Source organism: Amphimedon queenslandica, unplaced genomic scaffold, assembly GCF_000090795.2.
Source record: "Amphimedon queenslandica unplaced genomic scaffold, v1.1 AMPQUscaffold_13338, whole genome shotgun sequence".
Lineage (NCBI taxonomy): Eukaryota > Metazoa > Porifera > Demospongiae > Haplosclerida > Niphatidae > Amphimedon > Amphimedon queenslandica.
The window spans coordinates 67,833-78,818 of record NW_003546426.1 but is presented as its reverse complement, the minus strand read 5'-3'; the positions used below and the strand labels follow the sequence as shown (position 1 = coordinate 78,818).

General features: G+C 33.0%; 2 protein-coding genes across 2 annotated transcripts; both read left to right on the top strand.

Moving 5' to 3' along the window:
• The first annotated feature begins 3,425 nt into the window (after positions 1-3,425).
• Positions 3,426-7,089, top strand: LOC100640926 (proprotein convertase subtilisin/kexin type 4-like). Its single transcript, XM_019998134.1, has 12 exons — positions 3,426-4,019; positions 4,071-4,169; positions 4,260-4,352; positions 4,418-4,514; positions 4,557-4,594; positions 4,778-4,952; positions 4,998-5,170; positions 5,414-5,623; positions 5,682-5,782; positions 5,833-6,048; positions 6,098-6,203; positions 6,253-7,089. The coding sequence occupies exons 1-12, from the start codon at positions 3,861-3,863 to the stop codon at positions 6,997-6,999; spliced, it is 2,214 nt and encodes a 737-aa protein (XP_019853693.1). The 5' UTR covers positions 3,426-3,860; the 3' UTR covers positions 7,000-7,089.
• Positions 7,090-7,154: 65 nt separating this feature from the next.
• On the top strand, positions 7,155-10,767 carry LOC100640801 (tryptophan--tRNA ligase, cytoplasmic-like). The gene is made up of 7 exons (XM_003387565.2): positions 7,155-7,283; positions 7,343-7,451; positions 7,863-7,982; positions 8,626-8,808; positions 9,042-9,142; positions 9,376-9,488; positions 10,396-10,767. The coding sequence occupies exons 1-7, from the start codon at positions 7,187-7,189 to the stop codon at positions 10,738-10,740; spliced, it is 1,068 nt and encodes a 355-aa protein (XP_003387613.1). The 5' UTR covers positions 7,155-7,186; the 3' UTR covers positions 10,741-10,767.
• The last annotated feature ends 219 nt before the right edge of the window (positions 10,768-10,986 follow it).

The following is a 10,986-nucleotide window of genomic DNA, read 5'->3' as shown; positions in this document are numbered from 1 at the left end:
TGGTCTCCGTTTTAGTGCTCACAATTCATTCAGGATGCAAGTAAAACTCTTCAGAATCACACTGTTACTTACCATTAACTTTTAGAGTATCCAATCACTCAATAGGAATCTGAGAAATACTGCATCACGTGAGACATCATTAGGCCATTCAAGCACTATTTTGTGTTACTATTTTTAGATCCATTCTTTGTCAAAAGGACCAAAACTAATAATATACCAGCATATTTTGATTACAAAGGCAGTCGAACAAGAACGTTAACAATAGTTAGAAAAATTGATGGAGATACAGAGGTGTGTGCATTCTAATTATTAAACATTTTCTTGACACAGTTGTTAATATCTTGTTCAGTCTTAGTATCACATAGTTCAGTCTTACATCTCACATTAGAGTAGTTCTGTTATTATTGGGTTGTTTTTAAAGTTAATTTTACTGTAAGAAATACAGTATAGCCTGATATGAGAGAAAGCACCTGCATGGATATCCTCTAAAAGAAAATTTCAAGTTGCTTTTGTATGGCTAAAGAGCATGGGTTACATTACATGATGTTTTATAAAAATTGATTAGGAGTATGCACTCATGTTTTTATATTTTATATTAAGTTTGCAAAGCCTGAAAATTATAATTGAACAATGTTCTGTCTGAACGTGGCTTAATTTGATCTGCCATTTTTATAAAATGTTTGGACAGGGTTTTCTAAAGGATTTTATTATAGTGCTCATGCAGCTTTTTCTCCTTGAGTTTTCAAGTTGAAATTGCTCAATAATTGGGCCAAATACCCTGTACTGTTCATATTTTGATAAAAATTACAAGGAGAAAATTTTATAACTTTATTTCTGATACATATACATGTCCTTGTGTTGTGTACCAACTTTGAGCGGATTCCAATCAATTTTGGAATTTTTAAAGTTGCTCAAAAATTGGGCTAATGGCCGAGTACTATAGTAACATGATCATTGACCAAATTTTGTCAAAAATGGCAAGACGAGATTTCTCTTTATTATAATTTACCTTGATATATATACATGCCCTTAGGCTATATTAATTTTGAGCCAAGTTTTGATTTTTATGATGAATTTTTAAAGTTGCTTCAAATTCCATGCACTGTATTGTAGTGCTTGTCAGCTCATGAAGTGTCAAGTATGCTATATAGCTGACTTAGCATACTTTTACCCCGTTTACACTACCATATAACGCTTTAATTTGGTGGAGTTTTATTTTGGCGATTGGCGGTTTGCAAGCAGAATCGCCAATATTAAAACCGCCAATCATTAATGCACATGCTCAGTAATGCACATGTACACAAAAATTGCCAAGTTAAAAACCGCCAATTGCAATTTTACATCAAAATCACCAAAATAAAGTGCCGCCAAAATAAAGCATTATACGGTATCCCAGAACTGGTTTAAATTGATTAAATTAATTGGTTGGGGAATTGATTAAATCTATTAAAATTACATTATTTAGAAAAAATTGTAGAACAATGCAGGATCTGGTCAAACAATTGACCAAATAGTCAGAAAATGTCCTATGTTTGACTGTTGTTTCAGGGTCTGAGTTAGTTTGGTCCTGTCTCTTCATTGCGCAGGGTAGTACAAAAGAGTCTGGTAACACTGCTACAGATATTGTTTCAGAAAGGAATGCAATAATTTGTAGTTATTTTAGTTTTAAAAAATGACTGTCATGTGATTGCCTTTCTATTTGAGGCTTTTCTTAACAAGCAAGCATCCATAAGTTAAGAGAGCTACAGTAGTAAAAGGCAAGAAGGAATCAATCAAATTTATAGTTAATTTAAGGACAATATTTGTGGGAGGAAAATAGAAAATTTGTATACTTTTTAACCAAGTTTAACATGAGAATTCTTCTTATTCTTCTGTTACTTTCTATTCCTTTGCAAGCATTTATCGTATCTACAGCAGGTTTGTCAGTCATACTTGCAGTCATTTTAAATAGTTCACATGACAAACTTACATGTACTTTCATGTGACTGGAGTAATCTGATTGGTATGCCCAAAACCTGTGCTTAGTGCAGCAGTGTCACCAGACTCTTCTGCGTCACTCCCCACGCAGCAAAGGGGTGGGGCCAGACTATTGAGTTGATTCTGATTAAAATTGGATTTTATACAAATTTTTAAAGCACCTTCAAAATTTGGCCAAGTAAGGGTTGGCAATATACTGGTATTTACTAACTGTTGTGACTTGTGATATTCAGTTATAGTTTTTAGTATTTTGTAAAGCGGTTTATAGTTTATGTCGTTATTATTGTCAGTAGTACATGCAATTATTAGTATAATAAGATATCATAACTCTTAGTACAAGTGGCAATATGGGAGGCACTGTTACTAAATTACTATGCTAGACAAGTTTTATGTGTACAATGCTGGCATTCTAGTCTAGTGACCATTAAAAACCACACCAAAATTTCCTGCTATACGGTAGGATTCTGATCAACTAAAATCTAAAATAAAGATTTTTACTCTTGTGACACAAGCCTACTCTACATTGCATTTTCAATACCATTATGAAAATAATGCAATTTTTAATTCAAACTTTCTACAATTTTTAATGAAATTTTGGCCAAAGACCATGCACTATAGTATTTAAGCAACTTCAAAAGTTCCATTTTGAAAGTTGTAAAAATGAATAATGAAATACCCTTGACTGTATTGACTGGGTCTTTAGTTAAACTATTTGGTCTACTACTCTTCATTACTTTATCTAGTATCTCTGCTTACATTGTATGACTGATGTACACGTATTTCTGTAGGTATCCAATGGTGGTAGGAGGGTCCAGTTGTTTGATTTTGATGCAGAGCAGGATGATGAAGACAGTTGAACTATAGCTTTTAGTGTTGTTCTAGTTCAACATTTTGTTTTAGTTCTAGTTTTAGCTCTTGTACATTATCTTTAGTTTTTATAATCTACTTTACTATACTTTACTATGTGTGAAAAATTTCTAGTTTTGACGTAGATTATGGAAAATACATATTGTCCTTTTTCTGTTTATCAGGGGGGGGGGTAGGGAGGGTTTCAGGATTTGGCTGGCACATTAACATTTGAAAAGAAAACTAACATCCTAAATAAAAATACTCTTGTGATGCAAATTCTACTCTACATTGCTTTTGCAATGTTATCATAAAATCCAATTACGATCAGAATCTATTCAAACTCTTAAGAACATATGCATAAAAAATTATGAAAATTTAAAATTCTATCCTTGCAATTTTTGATGAAATTTGGTAGAAGACCATTATAATAAGTACATGGTCTTGAGCCTGATTTCTAAGTAACTTTAAAAATTAAAAACTATGATTGGAATCAGCTGAAACTTTCTGCAAAAGATACATGTAAGAACATGTATATGTATCAAAAAAATTATGATAAAATAGCCTTTTGTTAAACTTATTGGTCTACTACTCTTCATTACTTTATCTAGTAGCTCTGCTTACATTGTATGACTGATGTACATGTATTTCTGTAGGTATCCAATGGTGGTAGGAGGGTCCAGTTGTTTGATGCTGATGGAGAGCAGGACAATGAAGATGTGTGAACATATGGCCACATGTGAAGAACATGTGGCGTATTAGTACTAGTGTTGTTCTAGTTCAACATTTGTTTTAGTTCTAGTTCCACTTTATCTTTAGTTTTATTATGGTTCTAGTTCTTGTACCATGACAGTACCAAAAAGTTTAGTTATAGCACATCAGCCTAAACAATTCTTGTTCCAGTTTTACTACATTTTGTCCAATTAATTTCAGTTCTAGTTCTAGTATACCATGTGCAGAAAAATTATAGTTAGTACATCATCTTATTGTGACCTGTTACAAAACTAACTACTTATAACCACAACTATTTGTAATTAATGGTGATCATGAAACAGGAGGAGCAGCTGTTGATCTGTTTCTCTCTTCTTATTACTCTCTCTTATGGTGGCTATGTTCCTCAGTGGGTTGTGAGCATAAGGTCAGAATATGATGCAAATGTAGTTGCTACTGAGAATGGACTGATTAATAAAGGAAAAGTATGTTGTATGCATGTACTATGCTTACCCAGACAATATTGAACTTTATAGATAGGAGGATTTCAGGACATGTATTTGTATTGTTACTATGCTGGAGAGTTTGATGTTGAATATTACAAAATTACTGAATCATTGAAAAATCATTCAAAGGTCATATATTTAATTTACCCATATATATATATATATTATACTAGATCGTGACAATAGCAAGTGTTATTATGTAATAATGATTGTAAATAGGTTGATTATGTTGAGCAGGAAAAGACACTGCAACATGTCTTAAAAGATTTTTCATTTCCTGATGATCCTTACTGGGAGTATCAGTGGCCATTGGTAAAATTAATACAAAATTATGTTTTTAAAAAATTATTGTAAATTTGTCGGTATTTTTGTTATAGTATGACAAGCCTGATCCTGGTTCAGATATTAATGTTGTTCCTGCTTGGATTGAAGGAGTTTCAGGAGAAAATACATATGCACTAATTATTGATAATGGTCAGTTATTATTATCATTTTTGTAGTCATTATATTGATCAGGCATCCAGTTAAATCATCCTGATTTACAAGACAATATTGTAAGTACTATGATAATAAAATTATTATTCTTTAGTTACAATTTGTCCTGGAATTTACCAATTTGCTTAATTTATTTCCAGTACTACTACATTACACATACCATACTTGGTAATGATGTTGATTAGTGTGATCAGCTTTACATATACATACATGCATGTCTATAAAATATTTATTTACCATAGGATACTTCATTATGTTACAGTACTATTACTGGAAGTAATGATATATTACCAACAAGACGACTGTCAGACCCAGAATATCCTTATGGTCATGGTACAGAATGTGCTGGTGTAATAGCTATGATTCATGATAATGATATTTGTGGAGCTGGAGTAGCTTATCATGCCACAATAGGAGGTATTTACAGTTTTGTGCAGCCAGAGTCAGTCTTAATTCTTCTAGGGTTTCAGATGGACTTTGACAGAAAAACTCCAAGTGATGAAGCTAATGCCTTCAATTTTAAATCTCAAATAATTCAAGTATCCAGTAATAGTTGGGGTCCACTTGATAACGGGTATACTGTTGAGAAACCAGGTTACGTATCCAATGAAGCTCTTATTGAAGGAGTAACAAGTGTACGTTCAAATTATATATTGTTGTTTGCTGCTGATTTGACTTTAAAAATTCAAAATGATTTATTGATGAGGAATTAATACTGGTGATTGGTGGTTCTGTGCAGAAATCAAAAATATAAAATTAGCTATTTTGTGTTAATCTGACCATGCTCAATGACACATAGCATGATATAAAACTTGCCACAGTCAAATTCTCTTGCCAATAAATCATCTTGTATGGTATAATATAGTTATTTGTTTTAGGGAAGGAATGGTTTAGGAACCATATATGTATTTTCAGCTGGTAATGGAGGAAATAAAGCTGACTCATGTGCTGCTGATGGTTATGCATCAAGCATTTATACCATAGCTATTGGTTCTTTGAATCAAGATGGTAATAGTCCAACATATGAAGAAGCTTGCTCTGCTAAAATGGCAGTTGCTTATAGCAATTCCAGACCAGGAAATCAAGTGGTAAGTACAATATACTAACTTACTGAGTAAAGAAAATCATTTATTCGCAATTCTCAAGGTGTCTACATGGCCTGAGAGTGAATGTGTGAGAAATTTTACTGGTACAAGTGCTGCTACTCCTCTTGTATCTGGAGTAATTTTATTAGCACTTGAAGTGAAGTAAGTCAAAGTTAGTGTACACTAAGTCTCATTGATTTATATCTTGCTAGCCCCAAACTGTCCTGGCGTGATATACAATATTTGATTGCTTATACATCAAATAGTAATATTGATGGTTCTTTTCAAGATAATGGAGGGGGATTGCGCTATGATGACAGCAATTACAATGGATTTGGTGTCATTAATGCAATCAGTTTAGTTACAAGAGCCAGATACTGGACACCAGTTGGACCAGTAATTAGAAATGAGTATACTGTTGTTAATAGGTGAGTGTCAATAATTTATTCAATGTGCATTATAATTTTTTTGATATAGACCCATAACTGTTAATGGCAGCAATGAATTTGAAAAATCAATTACTGTAGAACAGATTGGCTATCTTGAACATGTGGTACTACAAACAACATTCAACATTATACTAGTAATAATAGTAATATGACATTTCTATAGCAAATCATTATTATTTTTAGGACTCTACAAGTACTAGATGTCTTGATGCTAGTGATTATGATGAGTCAATGGTATGCACAGAAGAAAATAGTTCGGCATGTCGTGGTGCTTGTCGTGGAGCAGTTTCAATTACACTGTGCTCTCCAAGTGGTTTCTGTTCAACTCTGTTACCCGAAAGATGCAACGATTTCATTAGTTGTGAAGGATATACTGATTGGCCATTCATGTCAGTTGCATTTTGGGGTGCTAAGTCTACAGGTACATGGGTTGTAACTATGGCATACAATGATGAAATCCCTGGTGGTGCCCAACTTACCTCAATGGTTCTCATGTTGTACACAGTGCAGAATAGACCAGAAGATGTTGTAGATCAATGCAATGAAGCATGTGACACACTCACTGGTTGTAGTTATGGAAATGGTACACGCTATTGTGATACATGTGGTGCTGGATATTATCGTAATGTTACCAGTCAGGAGTGTGTGAGGAGCTGCTCCACAGGAGCTTGTGTCATTGAGGACACATGTGTCTTCTATAATGGAACCTGTCCAGCTACTGGTTCACCAACGCGAGATGATCTATCAGAAAGAGATATCACATTTATTATTGTTGGAGGAGGAACAAGTGCTTTTCTGTTTGTTTTAGCAGCACTCTTTGCTGTTTGTTGTTGCTGCTCTAGAAGAAATCGCCACAGTATGTCTATGAATAAAGACATGATCAATTTGGAAAGGAATGACTCCATTCAAGTTCCGCTTGTTAAAAATTAGCTGGTGCACTGTGACTTCAAAATGTTATGTGACAGTCAGACCATTTGTTTCTTATGTTTTGTAGGTTTTTCATAGATTTTTGCTAGGCTACGGAGGGTTGTTTGACTACGCATGCGCAACAGATGCAATTTTTATATAAGGCTAGCTGGCTAGTCAGTAGTCACGTCTGACTAGTAGTGACTACACAATGGCGGAATCATCAAAGCCAAAGGAGCAAGTTGTTACTCCGTGGACAGCTCAGGCTGGAGAAGGTGAACAGAAGATTGATTATGACAGACTCATTGGTATGTGGAGGGTTGTTTGGGACGTGGGGTTTTATAATATACTGTCTCTGTCTCGTTAGTTCAGTTTGGAAGTAATAGAATAGACGAGTCTCTTTTACAAAGGATTGAGGCTGTGACAAAGAAACCTGCCCATCATTTCCTCCGCAGAAAAGTTTTCTTTTCTCACAGGTAACTTTAGCTGATAATTATCAGTGCTAGACTTTTTGTGATAATTATGCAATTGTGTTAGAGGTGGAATAGATTAATATTAAATCAGTACTAAGCTTTGAACAATTGCATGATATGAAGGTAATTGCATGTATTTGATTTCAGATATTTTTTAACCTCTTGGAATTAAAAGATTATAAACAAGCTAAGCAAATTGCATTACATTAATAGATACCTGTAGCAAAAGGAACTAAAAATTATTTGTTTTTCTCATTCGTGCTCAATTTATTTATTTTTCATTATTCCCAACTTTTATGTTATGGTTCTAGTTACATGTATATCTGTTGCTACATCTTGCGTCCTTTTTTTCTTTTAATGTGTTAAACCTTTAACAGACAGAGCTCACACAATATTGTAATTCATTTTATTTAGAGATGTTCCCGATATCTTGACTGCCTATGAACAAAATAAGCCATTCTTCTTGTATACTGGACGTGGTCCTTCATCTGAATCAATGCATCTTGGACACCTTATACCTTTCCTTTTTACAAAGTATGAGACACTCACATTAATTGACTTGTGTGTGTGCATGTGCTGGCAATTGATTTGAATTACTTCAGCTTGAGCTAGATGTACTTAAACAGATTTAGGATCAATTTAATTAAAAGTAGTATATTACTATTTTTGATCAGGTCATTGCTTCTATATAACAGCCATTTTTGAGGGCTGTTGCCTCTTGAACTTGTTTATTTGATTAGTGTGTCCCTTGGTCAAAGTCATAATAATAATAATAATAATACTGTACTAAGTAGTGGTTATAACTTACAAAATATCTGAAAGGGTACTACATGTACATGTATGTTTTAGTGAGAAGTATACGTGGAGTCATTAATTACATTAAAAGAAAGCAAAATGATTAGCAAAGCCCTTAAACACTAAAATTAAAAGTATACTTAGATATTGTGCATTATACAGTATTTGTATTGATCTTAATCACAAAAATATCAGAAATTGTTTTAAAAATTGAGAATAATTTGGAGCCAATTAAGCACAGGGTATAAATGGCCATAACTAAAAAAACTGGACATTAATATGTATCAGAAAATAATTTTGGAGCCACTTTTTCTTGCATTACCATAGTTTGTTATAGTTATATTATCATCATGATTACTTTTGTATTAACTTGTTCTTTTAGGTACTTGCAAGATGTGTTTGATGTGCCTCTTGTAATACAAATGACTGATGATGAAAAGTTTATGTGGAAGGATCTTCAATTAGAGGAAGCTCACCGTCTTGCTTATGAGAATGCAAAGGATATCATTGCATGTGGTTTTGATGTCAATAAAACATTTATATTCTCTAACTTAGATTACATGAGGTTAGTGATTTTTGTGCAAATCCACTTCACTAAAATTTTATCAACATCAACCAAATATTAACAAAAATTTTGTAAAATGCAAAAATTATTCCAAAAAAATTTATTGCAAAAATTTGAGCCCACAGAATAAACCAGCTACAGTATACTGGGAATTTCAATGCTTGCCACACATATGTACAAACTTAACTTTCATATTTTATCCTTTTATATAATTATCTTGGTTTCATTTTTAGTTGCTGTCCTGCTTTTTATCGCAATGTTTTACGTATACAGAAGTGTGTGACATGCAATCAGGCAAAGGGTATATTTGGTTTTCAGGATACAGACTGCATAGGTACACTTACTGCTTTATACAAGACCTCTCATGTGCATAGTGCTTACACTCAAAAATTATAAAGACAAAAAAACTTATGTAAAATTAAAAAGCAGGATGTTTCACTAAATGCATATACATGTACAATGTACCTCTAATGTGTCATTGGAATCATTACCTTACGCTTGCACAAGACACATACCTACTTGATGAAATTTGTACAAAGTATTAATGCAGATGCTTCTTCTTATTAGGTAAAATGGCATTTCCAGCTGTGCAGGCAGCACCATCCTTTAGTAGTACATTCCCTGACATCTTTGGAGACAATAAAGACATTAGGTGTCTCATTCCATGTGCCATTGATCAGGTATACATCAGTTTATCATGATATAGTGGTGATGAATTAATAATAGTGATTGGTAGTTCAGTGAAGAAATTGTCAATATACAATCTTGCTTCAATCTGAATATGCTCAATGGCACGTGACACAAAGTTGCCAGTATAAAAATTATTTACATAGACAAATTTGCCAATTACTGTATAGTTCCAAATTTTTTGTCAGTTAAAATTTTTGTTAAATTTGTCAAGTATTTTTGCTTGATGAAATTTTAACCGACGAAATTTTTATTCCACTTGAGTAGTATGCAGATTAATAACTATACAGTATTAAATTCCACAGGATTTTGTCATAGTGTTTAACATTCTGGCTGTCACTTAAAATTTTGAAAAACATATGCACTTCATTAAAAAATTGCTAGGAGAAAATTTTCCATTTTATAATTTTTGCTTGATTCGATCAAAATGATTTATATGAATTTTTACATTGCTCAAAAATAACTAGGAGAAAATTCTCCGTTTTAATAATTTTTCTAGTACATATACATACAATGTATTCTTATTGTGTAGCAAGTTTGAGCTAATTCCAACCTAAATTTTTTTTGAATTTTTGAAATCACTCAAAAATCAGGCTAAAGCTCCTGTACTTTAAAGTCTTTGGCCATATTTTGCCAAAAATAACTAGAAGAAAATTCTTTATTTTTATAATTTTTCTGATGCATGTAAATATTCTTATCTAGCAAGTTTGAGCTGATTCTCATTAAAATTTGAATATTTTGTGAAGTTACCCTAAAAGCCAGGCATGCTTCTTAGCTCACTCGGCATACTTTGTGGGAATCCCTTTTTCTACTGTATCATCAAGTTTTTATATTACTTGTCATGAATTATGATCATATTTAATTTATGGATATGCATTTACTAATGTCTAATCATAATAGGATCCATACTTTCGTATGACAAGAGATGTAGCACCACGTCTTGGCTTTCCGAAACCAGCACTCCTTCACTCAACTTTCTTCCCTGCACTTCAAGGGCCTCAATCAAAGATGTCTGCCAGTGATCCAACCTCGTCTATCTTTCTTACGGACACTCCAAGTCAAATAAAGAATAAGATAAACAAGTATGCCTTTTCTGGAGGACGTGACACAAAAGAAGAGCATGAGAAGTATGGTGGTAACACTGAGGTTGATGTCTCGTATCAATATCTGACCTTTTTCATGGAGGATGATGAGCGTCTAGCTGAAATAAAACAAGTGAGATTAGAGGGAACAGCACAGTACTGAAAGTACTGATCATTGCCACAGTATCTACATGTAGATTTAGTATGCTAGTCGTGTTTGTCCTGTTATAGTATAGTATAATTTTTTAATAGCTATAGTAATATCAAAAGATTTCTGTAACAGTAGTACCATCTTTGTGTAGTATGATATAATGGTGTTTGGGCTAATAATTATTAATTCTGAGTCGTGAAAATACATTTGTTCATGATTCATTCACCATGTATGAGTATAATAATTTTAAAATTATTT